The sequence below is a fragment of the Gopherus flavomarginatus genome, chromosome 3 (genome assembly GCF_025201925.1).
Source record: "Gopherus flavomarginatus isolate rGopFla2 chromosome 3, rGopFla2.mat.asm, whole genome shotgun sequence".
Classification (NCBI taxonomy): Eukaryota; Metazoa; Chordata; order Testudines; family Testudinidae; genus Gopherus; species Gopherus flavomarginatus.
The window spans coordinates 50315672-50333106 of record NC_066619.1 but is presented as its reverse complement, the minus strand read 5'-3'; the positions used below and the strand labels follow the sequence as shown (position 1 = coordinate 50333106).

The 17435-nt window shown below is 41.0% G+C and overlaps 1 protein-coding gene across 6 annotated transcripts in view; it reads left to right on the top strand.

The window, feature by feature from the left end:
- The window catches only part of FCHO2 (FCH and mu domain containing endocytic adaptor 2), a 228201-nt gene that overhangs the window by 125698 nt on the left and 85068 nt on the right, over positions 1-17435 (top strand). For all 6 annotated transcript variants that reach the window (XM_050945258.1, XM_050945259.1, XM_050945257.1 and 3 more), the window contains exons 9-10: positions 6087-6131; positions 8210-8282. In XM_050945258.1, coding sequence (XP_050801215.1) covers positions 6087-6131; positions 8210-8282 — 118 coding nt within the window. The remainder of the gene's footprint in view (positions 1-6086; positions 6132-8209; positions 8283-17435) is intronic.

Here is a 17435-nt window from a genome sequence, read left to right as displayed (position 1 = left end):
TGTGAAATTTAGTTCAACTGTTAGAGTTATCAGAATAAGTCCAAAATAAACGCAAATTACAGATTTTTTGTGTGTGGAAATAGCTCTCAAACAGCTTCATTTTAGAACCTGGGGCCAAATCATAAGTCCATAGAGGAATAATCACATGTCTATTTAAGAAAAGAATATATTTATAATTGATAGAGATATCAGTATTCAAAAATGAGTGTGTGTATCTGCAGTTAATTTTCCTAACATTTGGTGTTGCATGCAAAAAAAAAAACACTTAAAAATATTTACTAAACATTCTATTTTGACCACTTCCATTTTCACATTGCTTTAGATTATGTAAATGAGAGAACATGTTTTTGCCATTTCACATTTCATGTGAATGGGGGAATAGGGTTTCTCCTCATTGACGTGAATTACGTTTCCTTATCTTAACGGAGCCAGAAAGAAAGATATTTCAGTTCTTCAGTTATAATACAGTGAACTTATGTTCCTATTCATGTATACTGTAGTAGCACCTAGAGATTCCGATCAGGGCCCAGTTATGGCACTGATTCTGAAGACTTTGTCTAGCCAGTCTGCTTCAGGAGATGGTTTAGCCCTCTCAGTACCGATAATATATCCTGTACCTAGAAACAATCACTTTTTCTCTTTTGGGTGCAGTGGTGGATAGTGCATATTCACTGTTAGATCATTGACTCCCAGGGTCATTGGCATTAGCCTGTGCACCATTGGGTTATAAGCAATGGAGTTTGTGCAGCTAGGATCTCAGTTCACCTTCTAAACAGAAATATATTTATACTGAGACTTCTTCAGCCTTCTGTGGGGACCCTATGTAAGCTTCTTCCTTTGTCTTCTATTCAGTCCTTGGATATTGTGGAGTTGTTGATATGGATTTCTATCTCCTTCATGGTGAGCAGGTGAACACATATATATCAACATCTCCATACCGTCCTTTATAAGAACAGGTGAAACAATATGGACTCCAGTGCCAGTGCATGCAAATGACTCTCAGCTCTTCCTAGCCTACGCAACATGTGACAAAATCACTGCCATTGAGCTGGACACGTGCTTAGATGAGATCAGCTCACGAATGAAGAATTTCAGGTTGAAGCAGAGCCTGAAAAAGAAGAAGGTTATGTTGGTTGACAGAGGAAAGCATTTTGAGGTTTTTGTAGTCACAGTGCAGACTCTATGGGCTGAAGATGCACAAACACAATTAGTCCAATGCACAGTTTAGGTGTGCTTCTAGATTTCTCATTGATGTTAAGCTGTCATATAGCAGTGTTCATACATAACACCTTCTTTTGTGTCTGTCTAGGAGATAGCAATCTGTTTTGGTGGATGATGATCTGGTCTCAGTTTTTCATCCTTTTGTAACCCCTCTGGCTATGCTCCAGCAGTAGTATCTCTTCGTGCATCCATTTGTGCACTATATACACTTTGGTACATTCTAGTACAATAAGTAGTCCTCCTCAAGATACCAAAAACAGTAGTAGAATTGATGTTTAAGTCTTTTGAAATATCAGATGTATTAAATTGTGAAATCATTTCAAAGGCAGGTGGTGGCAATTGGGGTGAACAAAATATAGAAACCGTGATGGGTTGTTAATGAATTCTTAGTGTTTAAATGTGATATCTTCTCTAATCACAGTATAATTTTCTATATTATACTGCTTAAAAAAACCTGAAACTTGCAGCATGCCTGTCTTACTCCTGGGGGAATTCTGTGCCAAAAAATTTAAAATTCTACGTACAATACAGTATTTTAAAATTCTGCAAAATCTGCATATTTTATTTATCAAAATATAATAATGCCAGTTTCAATTTTGGTAATTTATTTCAAAATACCTGTCAGCAAGTATGACTGTAACAATATGATCAACAAAAAAGATTCAGGATATTTTAAAAATATTTTTTACCAATAGATTCCCTACTAGGCATATTAATACAGAGCTTTGAGTAATAATTCATTTAAACTACAATACAGAAATGTAATTCTCGCGCCCTTCAGAAGCAGTGCAAAGTTTTCGGGGAGTCGGGGTAACCTAGGACCCCAAGGACAAGGAAGGAGCCTGGGAATGAATCTGGAGAGTAAATGTTGGGTGTGGATGGGAGAAGTATGGAACAGGTTTTTTGCGGGGAGCGTAGGGGATAGTTGTAGAGCCTCCCCCATGTAGACCGTGGATCAATGCTGTCACCCCACTAGCTCCTATGCAGACCCTGTGGGGCCCCTAACCCCACCCCCTTCTTGTCCTCATTTAAGAATGACTCATTCATTTTGTAATGAGTACCAGTCAAAACAGGTCAAAAAATGCTCTAGAGCACCACTAGTCTTTTTTGCATTTTTTCTTATCTAGATCAAAACATTCTGAAAGATGCACAACTTGCTTGTATTTCTAACACAGTAAAACTCAAAATACCACAAAAAGGCAGTCTCAAAGTATTTTTTATTATGAAAGCCTTTTTATAGTGAGAATGGAAACAACTTCTGTATTTAAGATTGTATAAATGTTTCCATTCTAACTCCCTGTTTTCAGTGACTGTAACTGAGTTTCTACAGGCTTGGATCTCTACCTAAAAGTGATAATTTCTTTTAAAGTCTGAGAAGAAGAAAAGTTGTTTGGTTTGAGTATGGGATTTGAAAACAATACTTTTTGCTACTTTACACATAATATAACTATCGTGTGTGTTCATAGACACATACAGAGGTTGGGGCCATTATAACACTAGTCTACAATTTTTGAGAAGTCATCTGCTTCAGAGATAAAATGTGATATTTATTATGTATTTTGATGTGCTGAATTCAAATATGACAATTAAAACAACTGATTGGCTACTGTTTCTAAGATATTTAAGTTTTTACATTTTATGTCTGTCTATTGTGTAGATAGTAGAGTTTTAATCATAAATTGTAAACCTAGGTCTTTTCATATGTTTATGGCTGCTTTACATGATATTTCACCTGTCCTGTTTATGTAACACTTTAAAAATCAGCAAAAGGGTTCTATAAATAAAATTTATTATGAAACAAAAGGCAAAAAACTATTATGTACATAGTTTAGTCCTATTCAGTGTCTACTCGGCGCTTCTTGACTTGTCTCTTGTATTCATTAAATGGAGCATCTCTTGTCACTGTCAAGCAATAGTCTGCAAGCATTGATGGGCTCCATTTGCCCTGATAGCCTGCCAGGAGATTCCACTGCTGTAGTCTGGAGCCCAACAGCTCTGCCTTACTCTTGGGTAGTTCCAAATCCCTGACAAGGTCATTCAGTTCACCTTATGTTATGAGGTGTGGTTCAGAGGAGGAGGATGGGAGAAAAAGTGGGTCCTGTGACATTGATGGTTCAGGACCAGAAGTTTCATCCTCTTCCTCGTCTGACTCAAGTGAGAAGGATTCTGGTGCATCAGGAACTGGCAGTCCTTCTCTGTGGGGTACTGGGCGTATAGCTGATGGAATGTTTGGATAATGCACAGTCCACTTTTTCTTCTTTGACACACCTTTCCCAACTGGAGGCACCATGCAGAAGTAACAATTGCTGGTATGATCTGTTGGCTCTCTCCAAATCATTGGCACTGCAAAAGGCATAGATTTCCTTTTCCTGTTCAACCACTGGCGAAGATTTGTTGCACAAGTGTTGCAGCATATGTGTGGGGCCCACCTCTTGTCCTGATCTCCAATTTTGCAGCCAAAAGAAAGGTGATAGGCTTTCTTAACCATAGTGGTTATACTGCGCTTTTGTGATGCAAAAGTCACTTCACCACAAACATAGCAGAAGTTGTCTGCACTGTTCACACAAGTACGAGGCATCTCTGCTGACTTTGGCTAAACAGAAATGGGTCCCTTTGCAAAATCAAACACTGACAAATGAGAGTACGACGCTGTATGATTTCTAGAGCTGATATAGGGCAATTTGTTCAGCAGAGTGATGTAAGCTTCGTTATGATTACATCATCCATGACTTCTAGGAATAACATGATGCAATTCATATCATGTATGATGCAATACCAGCTTCAGATTGCATCATTCATTGTTTTGCCTAAAAAGCAAGTACTGTCCAAACCCAGTCATCGATTTATTCATAGATCCAGTCAATGATGTATTTTAGTCATTTCTGGTTTAAATTGAGATCCCTTCCCTTTATAACTCACTTATCCTCCGCCATTCCCAAGTCAAGGATCGTATATTCTGACCCAATAGCATATCTTGAAAACTAGAGCCAATCAACAATTTTAAGCATCATTTTTGTTCTCAGTGACCCAGAATTAGTAAAGTTGGACAACATTTATTTCAGAAGCATTTTGGCTGTAGAGCAGTGTAATAGGCGCTGTACAAACACGGAAGGGACAGTCCCTGCCCCCAAAGAATTTAGGGCATATCTACACTGCAATATAAGCCCAGAGTTAATGGGAATTGCATCAGCTGACCCATGTTGGGGAACCCTGGGCTTGAGCGTGTACATTGTATTTTAATGCTATCTTAAAACTTTTCTAAACTGTGCTCAAACCTAGGGCCCTGGCATTCACACCAAAGTGTGCAGACCTGAGTCAAAGTAACCAAATCCCAGAGTCCCTAGCCTGTGCCCTTCCCTTCCCTGAAATGTGGCCACTTTATCTCTCAGGATTGTGGTGCACTATGGGAAAGCTTTACTGCCTGCCCTGCCCTTGACCAGAAGCACTTCACTTTGTGAAAGTCTTGATAAGTTCATTCTCCATTGCAAAACCAGGAGGCTCTCTAATAGTGTGCTTGCAGATCAGTGATCAGACACGAATGGGTTAATGCTGACATGAGCTGCTGCAGTTTGCAAAGGTGGTGAGGATGGCTTCCATTTTCAATAGAATGGGTGGCACATTGTTAGGATAGAGAGGAATAAGGAAGTTGTCAATGGAATTGTGGGATACTTCTGGCAGACTCCCAGGACCCAAGTCAAGCTGGTTTTCGTCTACCTTGTAAAGCAATAGGTCTTAGATCCTGGGTCCTGGCTTAATTAGAGCTTGGACCCTTCAGCCCTGCAGCGTCCTGGGACCTGTGGTACCTGGGGTCTGTGCCCTGGATAGCAGTGTTAGATGCAAGGAGGGTGGTCTCAAGCACAGGCTTCTATTTGCAGCGTGTATATATACCCTCAGTGTCCAGGACAGTGAACACCATTATTAAAACGATACTGACCACTTGAAATCTATACTCTGTTTCAAACAATGAGTTACAGATAATTTAAGTATTGCACCTGCCCTGATGCCATCTGGTGTTTGTCATGTTTACAATCTTTTCTCTATTTTTAAAATATTTTTCTCTCTGCTCTTGCAGTATAAACCCAAACAAAACTGTTTGCCATCAAAATAATTGACTCTTCAGCAGTCAAAATAATTGCCTCTTCAGGAGAGCCAACTACAAAAAAGGAGCTGTCAAATGCACAAAATAAAGTGGAAAAAATAGAGAAGAATAAACTTGGTTAAAACAGATTTGTATTCCACTGTAGTGCTGGAGCCATGTCTGTCTTTCCCATTGTGACTTTTCTTTGCATTTCTTTTTTCTCATTTAAAAAACATTAAAAACTTAATATTAATATAATATAATATGCTTGCAAATTTGAATATACAGTCAATGAAAGGTAAAAGATTAGGTGTCCTAAACACAATGTGAACTTAGCTATTTTGAATGTAACATACATTAAGTTGTACTTGCAATATTCTTATTGGTAGTCACACACATTCTGTATGGATCTTGACCATGTAATATTGTTGCCCTGATATATGAATATTCAATTTTGAAACCTTACTATCATATTAATTTTTTAATTATATGTTCATCATTATATGTGTATGGTTGTGCAACTTAACTGATCACAATGCAGTTAGGGGTGTCTGAGTTGTAAACTGCGTCTTAACAAGACTATCCAGAATTAGGTATCGTTATCTCACCTACATTGTCTCTCTACTACGCTGAGACCAATATAGCTACAACAACACTGCAAACTAAACTATCCAGTCTGTTTGGAAGAAAAAGATGCCACTTTCAAAACACCTCAGAAAATCTCTTTTAAAATTAAAACTAATAGCTAAGTTAGATTAATATTAATTTTCAATGTTCTTCCTTTAAGGCCTTATCGAATTTGAAGAATGCAACACAGCTAGTGCCGTTGAAGGTGAGTTCCTGCAGTAAAGTTGTTGCATAATTTCTTAAATGTCTGCTTTAAGTGTATCTGTATAGATAGATATTTTTTTAAATGATGTGTGTGTCAATTGAAAAATGAAACCCCAGGTATGAAGGGTATTCAACACGGTAAATAAAACTACAAGGAGTCCGGTGGCACCTTAAAGACTAAAGATGGATCTGAAGAAGTGAGGTTTTTTACCCACAAAAGCTTATGCCCAAATAAATTTGTTAGTCTATAAGGTACCACCGGGCTCCTTGTTGTTTTTGTGGATACAGACTAACGTGGCTACCTCCTGATACTTGATATTAAATAAAACTGTTACTCTACATTTAAATCATTTGAAAGGCTAATAAGTAATTGGTATTTTTGAGTAATGCATTATTTGTTTTAAACTGACATTCAAGAAAACATCCAATACCACTATTTTACAGTCTTACTATACAATTGCCAAGGGATCAAAATGTTTCTCATAAACAGCTGCACTTTCATCCATAACCATTTGGTTGTGATCCGTGATCTGGCCCTCTATTTCTAGAATATTGGACCTCAAATGATTGGAAAATTTACAAGTATTAAAGTAAGTGGACAAACTACAATGGAAGGACAGTTGATCAGGGAAGCACCATTTTGAGAACTATAGTCTCACACTATAGCAGTAATGGTTTTTAGTTTGATAAGGGACAAGAAAGCGAGTGCTTTCTGAAATAGACTAGAAGGAAAATGAATATCAGATCACACATTGGCCACGTCCAGACTAGGGTATTAAAATCGATTTTAGATACGCAACTTCAGCTACGTGAATAACGTAGCTGAAGTCGAATTTCTAAAATCGAGGTACTCACCCGTCCAGACGGCGCGGCATCGATGTCCGCGGCTCTCCGTGTCGATTCCGGAACTCCGTTCGGGTTGATGGAGTTCCGGAATCGATGTAAGCGCGCTCGGGGATCGATACATCGCGTCCAGACTAGACACAATATATCGATCCCCGAGCAATCGATTTTAACCCGCCGATGCCGCGGGTTAGTCTGGACGTGGGCATTGAAGAATTATTATTTCTCCTGAGGGTAGGGATTCCATCAGTCTGCCTCCTTTTTATTTTATAATTGGCTGAATTGTAGCTTCCTGATTAAAAGAACTCTAATTTTCTCAGCCAGAAAATTTCCAGGACTGGGGAAATCCCTCTGCTGAATCCATATACCTAATGCCCTACTAGTAAGGGGAACATTGTCATTTTGTAACGTTGTTTTCAAACTGGCAGAACTGTTGTTGACTTATTGTTCCAGATATCCAGATTATAAAACTGCCTTCCTAAAAACACAGCTTGCTTCAATTAAGAGGATATTTAGGAAGACTGGAATAAAAGGCATAGTTTTGCATCCTACCTAGCTGTTTGTGGAGGCATATAGTCAGTCCCATATTTTCAGATCTGTGGAAGTAGTAGTCAGATATGCTTCAGCATAAATCCAGGAGAGGAGTAGATACGGCAATGAGTCTGATATGGTGTCTGATTGAAACTAATTTTGACTCCACTAATTTAGTTCTAGATTTGCCATGGAAGTTAGACTGGTTTTCCTCTTGGGCTAGTTATTAGGGTTTGGGCAGTTGAATATGCTAGGTGGTCTGTGGTATTGCCCATTCCATGCTTGTGATCCTTTATTAATACAATATAGAAAACTACAGTAAGACTCAGTGGTGTGTCTTCTTATTTTATAGTGCTTTTGTTTGTAGAGGAATCTTCATGACATTTAATGCTGCATTGTTAGTTTTACCCATTCTCTCTGAAATTTCCACCGTCTTGCATTGGTGTAAATAATAAGATTATGGATTCATTGAGCAGTATCCATCAAATTAACTGTAAATCTTAAATAATCTCTCCCCCAAATTAGTGGGGAGAGGGAATCAAAAAACAAATCTGAGCCATTTAAAAAAAATCCATTTATTGAAAATAAAGCATTGAATAAGGACATAAATGTTATACAGAGAATTGTGTTCATAAATGTATTATCTATATTGTTCAATACAAAGTCATCTTGGTGGTCTTCTAATGATAAACATTTGTTCTGTAGGGATCAAACCAAGGAAAAGAAAGGCATTTGGTTTATCAGGAATAATTAAGAAAGAAAAAGATGCAGAATCTGTGTAAGTAGATTTCAAACCCAGAGCATTCAGTCCTAAATGAAAATGGAACAACGTAATTGTGAAGATAAATATTTAGCCAATGTTTTTGACCAGAAATAATTTTACTAAAGATGTTTAAAGGCACACCATTAACTTGAAAAGGATCTTTTTCCCTGCAAAATGTGTTCCTCTTTTAGATGCAAGTAACACACCTAGGGTTACTGTAACTGAAAGAAGTTAGTGGGGAAAAGATTTTGTTTTGTTTATTTTGTGCATTTGACAGTACTTTGTGTTTCATTGTGTGCTCTGCGTAGGTAGTTAGACATCTTTGTCCTACAAATTATTAAGCACCTAAGTAACTTTACTCACTAGAGTAGTTCCAAATAAGTCAATGATTCTACACATGTGAGTAAAGTTATGTGTGTGCCTCAGTGTTTGCAGGATCAGGGCCTTAGTTTCTCTCTTTCTGAAAAGACTCTTATAAGCATCAAGAGAAGAGCAGAATAACCTTTAACCACTTTTTTCAAGGGAATTATTTCCTCAATATGAGGAATTAAAGGATGTTCTATCAGAAAATGCATTTTAAAAAAATTCAAGTTGGCGATATCCCTTTAAGTATGAGATAATTATGACTCATACATTTCAAAGTGTTTAGCATGTGAAGTTTTTAGAAGCATAGAAAAATAAGATTTTATTTTGGAATGAGACAAGGAATTTTCTTTTAAAAAAAATTGAATTCATAAATATTTGCTGTGTGCTTATAAGCAAAAAACCCCAAGCCTTTTTAGACCAAAATTCTGTACAGTTTAAAAAATGTTGACAGGGCAAGTAGATGAAAACTTTATGTACAACCAGACATAATATGTAAAATTGTTGCCTTCCTTTCATCTACTTTCTTGTAAAGTAGCCATTTTGATTCCATTTAGCTTTCTTATGTGAATGGGGTTACCCAGGTTCTGTAGTTATTAACCCTCCTTGAATTTTTTGCCAATAGAATTATATTTTGACATTTAACTATGGTTTATGCCTTAAACCAATCTCAGATTCCATGTTACTCAATTGTTAAGTTAGCTTGTTCTGAAACCAGGAATCTCATTTCCTTGGGGGAAAAAAAACAATGAGGAGTCCTTGTGGCACCTTAGAGACTAACAAATTTATTTGGGCATAAGTTTTTGTGGGCTATAACCCACTTCTTCAGATGCATGGAGTGGAAAATACAGTAAACAGGTATAAATATGCAGCACATGAAAAGATGAGAATTGCCCTACCAAGTGGGTGTCAGTACTAACGAGGCCAATTCAATTAGGGTGGATGTGGCCATTCTCAACAGTTCATAGAATCATAGAATATCAGGGTTGGAAGGGACCTCAGGAAGTCATCTAGTCCAACCCCCTGCTCAAAGCAGGACCGATTCCCAACTAAATCATCCCAGCCACGGCTTTGTCAAGCTTGACCTTAAAAACCTCTTAAGGAAGGAGATTCCACAACCTCCCTAGGTAACCTGTTTCAGTGCTTCACCACTCCTTGAGTGAAAAAGTTTTTCCTAATATCCAAGCTAAACCTCCCCCACTGCAACTTGAGACCGTTACTCCTTGTTCTGTCATCAGGAACCACTGAGAACAGTCTAGATCCATCCTCTTTGGAACCCCCTTTCAGGTAGTTGAAAGCAGCTATCAAATCCCCTCTCATTCTTCTCTTCTGCAGACTAAACAATCCCAGTTCCCTCAGCCTCTGCTCATAAGTCATGTGCTCCAGCGCCCTAACCATTTTTGTTGCCCTCCGCTGGACTCTTTCCAATTTTTCCACATCCTTCTTGTAGTTGACAAGAAGGGGTGAATATCAACAGAGGGAAAATTATTTTTGTAATGACCCAGCCACTTCCAGTCTTTATTCAGGCCTAATTTGATGGTGAACAGTCTTCCTATCTGAGTAGGGTGACCAGACAGCAAGTGTAAAAAATCGGGACAGGGGGTGGGGTGTAATAGCAGCCTATATAAGAAAAAGACCCCAAAATCAGGGCTGTTCCTATGGGTACATCTAGACTACCCGCCAATCCAGATTGATTTATCGGGGATTGATTTATCTTGTCTTGTCTAGACGCAATAAATCGATCCCTGAATGCGCTCCCCGTCGACTCCGAAACTTCACCGCTGCAAGACCTGGGAGATGGGTTGGAAACAGGAGGGAGCATGAGCTATAATGGCAGATAGAAAGGAGGGTCAGGGCAAAGCTGGGAGGCAAGATCAAACCAGTATCTTAGATGCCTATATACAAATGCAAGAAGTATGGGTAATAAGCAGGAAGAACTGGAAGTGCTAATAAATAAATACAACTATGACATTGTTGGCATTACTGAAACTTGGTGGGATAATACACACGACTGGAATGTTGGTGTGGATGAGTATAGTTTGCTCAGGAAGGATAGACAGGGGGAAAAAGAAGGAGGTGTTGCCTTATATATTAAAAATGTACACACTTGGACTGAGGTAGAGATGGACATAGGAGACGGGAGTGTTGAGAGTCTCTGGGTTAGGCTAAAAGGGGTAAAAAACACGGGTGATGTCGTGCTGGGAGTCTACTACAGGCCACCTAATCAGGTGGAAGAGGTGGATGAGGCTTTTTTCAAACAACTAACAAAATCACCCAAAGCCCAAGATTTGGTGGTGATGGGGGACTTCAACTATCCAGATATATGTTGCGAAAATAACACCGCGAGGCACAGACTATCCAATGTGTTCCTGGACTGCATTGCAGACAACTTTTTATTTCAGAAAGTTGAAAAAGCTACCGGGGGGAAGCTGTTCTAGACTTGATTTTAACAAATAGGGAAGAACTCGTTGAGAATTTGAAAGCAGAAGGAAGCTTGGGTGAAAGTGATCATGAAATAATAGAGTTTGGCATTCTAAGGAAGGGTAGAAGGGAGTACAGCAAAATGGAGACAATGGATTTCAGGAAGGCGGATTTTGGTAAGCTCAGAGAGCTGATAGGTAAGGTCCCATGGGAATCAAGACTGAGGGGAAAAACAACTGAGGAGAGTTGGCAGTTTTTCAAAGGGACGCTATTAAGGGCCCAAAAAGCAAGCTATTCCGATGATTAGAAAAGATAGAAAATGTGGCAAAAGACCACCTTGGCTTAACCACGAGATCTTGCGTGACCTACAAAATAAAAAGGCGTCATATAAAAAATGGAAACTAGGTCAGATTACAAAGGACGAATATAGGCAAATAACACAGGAATGCAGAGGCAAGATTAGAAAGCCAAAGGCACAAAATGAGCTCAAACTAGCTATGGGAATAAAGGGAAACAAGAAGACTTTTTATCAATACATTAGAAGCAAGAGGAAGACCAAGGACAGGGTAGGCCCACTGCTCAGTGAGGAGGGGGAAACAGTAACGGGAGACTTGGAAATGGCAGAGATGCTTAATGACTTCTTTGTTTCGGTCTTCACTGAGAAGTCTGAAGGAATGTCAAATATAGTGAATGCTTACGGGAAGAAGGTAGGTTTAGAAGATAAAATAAAAAAAGAGCAAGTAAAAAATCACTTAGCAAAGTTAGATGCCTGCAAGTCACCAGGGCCTGATGAAATGCATCCTAGAATACTCAAGGAGTTAATAGAGTTGGTATCTGAGCCTCTAGCTATTGTCTTTGGGAAATCATGGGAGACGGGGGAGATTCCAGAAGACTGGAAGGGGGCAAATATAGTGCCCATCTATAAATAGGGAAATAAAAACAACCCAGGAAACTACAGACCAGTTAGTTTAACTTCTGTGCCAGGGAAGATAATGGAGCAGGTAATTAAAGAAATCATCTGCAAACACTTGGAAGGTGGTAAGGTGATAGGGAATAGCCAGCATGGATTTGTAAAGAACAAATCGTGTCAAACTAACCTGATAGCATTCTTTGATAAGATAACGAGCCTTGTGGATAAGGGAGAAGCGGTGGATGTGATATACCTAGACTTTAGTAAGGCATTTGATACGGTCTCACATGATATTCTTATAGATAAACTAGGACAGTACAGTTTAGATGGGGCTACTGTAAGGTGGGTGCATAACTGGCTCGATAACCGTACTCAGAGAGTAGTTATTAATGGCTCCCAATCCTGCTGGAAAGGCATAACAAGTGGAGTTCCGCAGGGGTCTGTTTTGGGACCGGCTCTGTTCAATATCTTCATCAACAATTTAGATGTTGGCATAGAAAGTACGCTTATTAAGTTTGCGGACGATACCAAACTGGGAGGGATTGCAACTGCTTTGGAGGACAGGGTCAAAATTCAAAACGATCTGGACAAATTGGAGAAATGGTCTGAGGTAAACAAGATGAAGTTCAATAAAGATAAATGCAAAGTGCTCCACTTAGGAAGGAACAATCAGTTTCACACATACAGAATGAGAAGAGACTGTCTAGGAAGGAGTATGGCAGAAAGAGATCTAGGGGTCATAGTAGACCACAAGCTTAATATGAGTCAACAGTGTGATACTGTTGCAAAAAAAGCAAATGTGATTCTGGGATGCATTAACAGGTGTGTTGTAAACAAGACACGAGAAGTCATTCTTCCGCTTTACTCTGCGCTGGTTAGGCTTCAACTGGAGTATTGTGTCCAGTTCTGGGCACCGCATTTCAAGAAAGATGTGGAGAAACTGGAGAGGGTCCAGAGAAGAGCAACGAGAATGATTAAAGGTCTTGAGAACATGACCTATGAAGGAAGGCTGAAGGAATTGGGTTTGTTTAGTTTGGAAAAGAGAAGACTGAGAGGGGACATGATAGCAGTTTTCAGGTATCTGAAAGGGTGTCATCAGGAGGAAGGAGAAAACATGTTCACCTTAGCCTCCAGTGATAGAACAAGAAGCAATGGGCTTAAACTGCAGCAAGGGAGATTTAGGTTGGACATTAGGAAAAAGTTCCTAACTGTCAGGGTAGTTAAACACTGGAATAGATTGCCTAGGGAAGTTGTGGAATCTCCATCTCTGGAGATATTTAAGAGTAGGTTAGATAAATGTCTATTAGGGATGGTCTAGACAGTATTTGGTCCTGCCATGAGGGCAGGGGACTGGACTCGATAACCTCTCGAGGTCCCTTCCAGTCCTAGAGTCTATGAGTCTAAGAGGCAGAAGCGGAGTTGATGTGGGAGCAGCAGCTTTGATCCTGCACCGCGAAGATGCAAAGTTAGTCAATCTAAATCGATCTAAGATACGTCGACTTCAGCTACGCTATTTTCGTAGCTGAAGTTGCATATCTTAGATCGATATCCCCTTCCCCCCAGTGTAGACCAGGCCTATAAAATCAGGACATCTGGTCACCTTATATCTGAGCCTCCCAAAAGCTCCTAAGCAGGTTTCTGAGGCCTGGTCTACACTACGGGGTTAGGTTGAATTTAGCCGCGTTAGGTTGATTTAAAAATGAATGCATCCCCGCAACCAACCCCGTTCTGTCGAGCTAAAGGGCTCTTAAAATCGACTTCTGTACTCCTCCCTGGTGAGGGGAGTAGTGCTAAAATTGACTTTGCTGAGTCGAATTTAGGGTAGTGCAGACGCAATTCGATGGTATTGGCCTCTGGGAGCTATCCCAGAGTGCTCCATTGTAACTGCTCTGGACAGCACTTTGAACTCCGATGCACTCGCAAGGTACTCAGGAAAAGCCCCAGGAACTTTTGAATTTCATTTCCTGTTTGGTCAGCGTGGCAAACTCAGCAGCACAGGTGACCATGCAGTCCCCCCAGAATCGTAGAGCGTAGAATGTTTCTACGCTCCCCCTATCATCTCTGTTCCTGAGGTTATCGCAGATTAGAAAGCGGAAAAAATGCACTCACAATGACATTTTCTGAGCTCGTGCAATCCTCCCTCACTGATAGGGCACAGCTTAATGCATGGAGGCATTCAGTGGCAGAGGCCAGGAAAGAATTAAGTGATGGCAGAGAGTGGAGGCAGGACGTGATGCTGAGGTTAATGAGGGAGCAAACGGACATGATGAAGCGTCTGTTGGAGCTGCAGGAAAGCCAATAAGAGCACAGACCCCTGCTGCATCCACTGCATAACCGCCTACCCTCCTCCCCATGTTCCGTAGCCTCCTCACCCAGATGCCAAAGAATGCGGTGGGGGAGGCTCCGAGCACCCAGCCACTCCACTCCAGAGGATGGCCAAGCAACAGAAGGCTGTCATTCAAACAGTTTGATTTTTAGTGTGGCTACAATAAGCAATGTGGCCTTGTCCTTCCCTCCTCCCCCACCGCACCCAGGCTACCTTGTCCGTTCTCTCATTTTTTTTTAATTAAGAAAGAAAGAAAATGAATGGTTTCAAAACAATAGTTACTTTATTTCGAAGGGGGGAAGGTGGTTGGCTTCCAGGGAATTAAAATCAACAAAGAGAGTGGGTTTGCATCAAGAAGAAACACAAACAACTGTCACACCGAAGCCTGGCCAGTCATGAAACTGGTTTTCAAAGCCTCTCTGATGCACAGCGTGCCATGCTATGCTCTTCTAATCGCCCTGGTGTCTGGCTGCTCAAAATTGGACACCAGGCGATTTGCCTCAACCTCCCATCCCGCCATAAACTTCTCCCCCTTATTCTCACAGATGTTATGGAATACACAGCAAGCAGCAATAACAATGGGAACGTTGGTTGGGCTGAGATCTGACAAACAGCACCAGTGAGCTTTTAAACGTCCAAAGGCACATTCTACCACCATTCTACACTTGCTCAGCCTATAGTTGAACTGCTCCTTACTACTGTCCAGGCCTCATGAACAGATCACCCGAGCTCGTCGCTGGGGAGCAGGAGAACAGAGTTGCAGGGGAAGTGATGGAGCCGTATGCCATGCCCTGGAGGTTCCTAGGAGCTGGGCAGGGAAGACGTTCTCAGAACCTCCGGCCATGCTACATGTCCGACGAGGATGGTTATCAGTCCTACTGCACTGTCTGCTGCCAGCAGCACCCAGGAGGACCAGTACAGATCCCCCAAGCTCATTGCTGGGGAGCAGGAGAGCAGAGTTGCAGCAGAAGCAGTGGATGACGACGGTTAGCAGTCCTACTGCACCGTCTGCTGTGAAGGCAAGGAGCTGCTGCTGTGTAGCAATGCCAGCTGCTGCAGGTGCTTCTGTGTCAAATGCTTGGAGGTCCAGGTAGGGCAAGGTAACTTGGCGAAGGCAGAAGAGCAAGAGCCCTGGAGCTGTTACATGTGTTAACCACAGAAGTGCTATGGGGAGTTACAGTGCTGACTGGACTGGAATGTACAGCTCCAAGACTTCTTCACCAGTGATAAAGGACAGGAATATGATGAACCTAAAATGTAAAAAAGCCTGCACGTTTCCCAGAGTCATAGAATATCAGAGTTGGAAGGGACCTCAGGAGGTCATCTAGTCCAGCCCTCTGCTCAAAGCAGGACCAATCCCCAGACAGATTTTTGTCCCAGATCCCTAAATGGCCCCATCAAGGATTGAACTCTCAACCCTGGGTTTAGCAGGCTAATGCTCAAACCACTGAGCTACCCCTCCAATTCCCACTTCTTCTACCCCTGGTAACGGAATGTCAATGATTTCATTGGCTACTTGGCTCACAGTAGCCCCCACGGTAGACTTGCCCACAACAGCAGCGGTGACAGTGAGCTGAGCGGGCTCCATGCTTGCCGTGGTATGGCGTCTGCCCGGGTAACCCAGGAAAAGCGCAAAAGGATTTGTCTTCCGTTGCTTTCATGGAGGGAGGGGCGACTGATGACATATACCCAAAACCACCCAGGACAATGTTTTTGCCCCATCAGGCATTGGGAGCTTAACCCAGAATTCCAGTGGGCGGCGGGAACTGTGAGATAGCTACCCACCATGCACCACTCCGTAAGTCGATGCTAGCCACGATAATGAGGACACGCTCCGCCAACTTAATGCACTTAATGTGAATATACGCGATCAACCGTATAAAATCAGTTTCTAAGAATTAACTTCTATAAAATGGACCTAATTTTGTAGTGTAGATATACCCTGAATGCAACATCTCTTTCCAGCCTCACCAGAGTCAACTGCTGGAAACTTCAGTCTGCTTCTCCATTTAAGAACCTGTCGAAGGACAGAAGGCAGAACTTAGAAGATGACATTTAGCTTATTCAGTCCTTTTAAACCCCTTATTTTCTGCTCTCCTATTGGCATTGACATCTATGGTTTTCTTGAGGACTAGAATTACATAATTTTTAACTACATAATTTGAGTATGACATGGAATACATTTTAAGGTCAGAAGGGACCATTATTGTCATCTAGTTTGGCCGTAGATTTTTTTCACTGGTTATTCCTGCATCAAAGCAAGCCGTCAGCAAGACATCCAGTTTTTATGTAGATTTCAAGTGATGGAGAATCCACTGCATATCCTGGAAATAAATTGTATTTCTAAATTGGTAATTAATCCAGAGGTTAATTGCCATCCTTTTTTTTTTTTTTTAGTGTGTCATATTCCTAGTCTGTATTTGTCTAGCTTCAGCTTCTAATCATTGGATCTTGTGTCTTTATGCCTTTTTCTGCTAGATTAAAGAGATCTGTACTATCAGAAATCTTCTCTTCGAATCATCTCTAACCTCTTTGTTCAGATAAACAGATTGAGCTGCTTTGGCCTTTCATTGTAAAGCAGCTTTTTCCAGACCTCATGTCATTCTTTTTACAGCATGGACACCAGAACTGGAAAACGGTATTCCAGTAATGGTCTCACTAATGCTCTATGCCATGAAAGCAGCAAAGATTCCTGTGGCACCTTGTAGACTAACAGACGTTTTGGAGCATGAGCTTTCGTGGGTGAATACCCACTTCGTCAGATGCATGCATCTGACGAAGTGGGTATTCACCCACGGAAGCTCATCTGACGCATGCATGCATCTGACGAAGTGGGTATTCACCCACGAAAGCTCATGCTCCAAAACGTCTGTTAGTCTATAAGGTGCCACAGGACTCTTTGCTGCTTTTACGGATCCAGACTAACACGGCTACCCCTCGGATACTTTATGCCATGAAAATAACACCTCCCTAATTCTATTCCCTGTTCCCCTACTTCTACACCTCTACCTCAATATAACGATGTCCTTGGGTGCCAAAAAATCTTACCGTGTTATATCGAACTTGCTTTGATCCGCCGGAGTGTGCAGCCCCGTCCCCCCCAGAGCACTGCTTTACCGCATTATATCAGTATCCGTGCTATATCGGG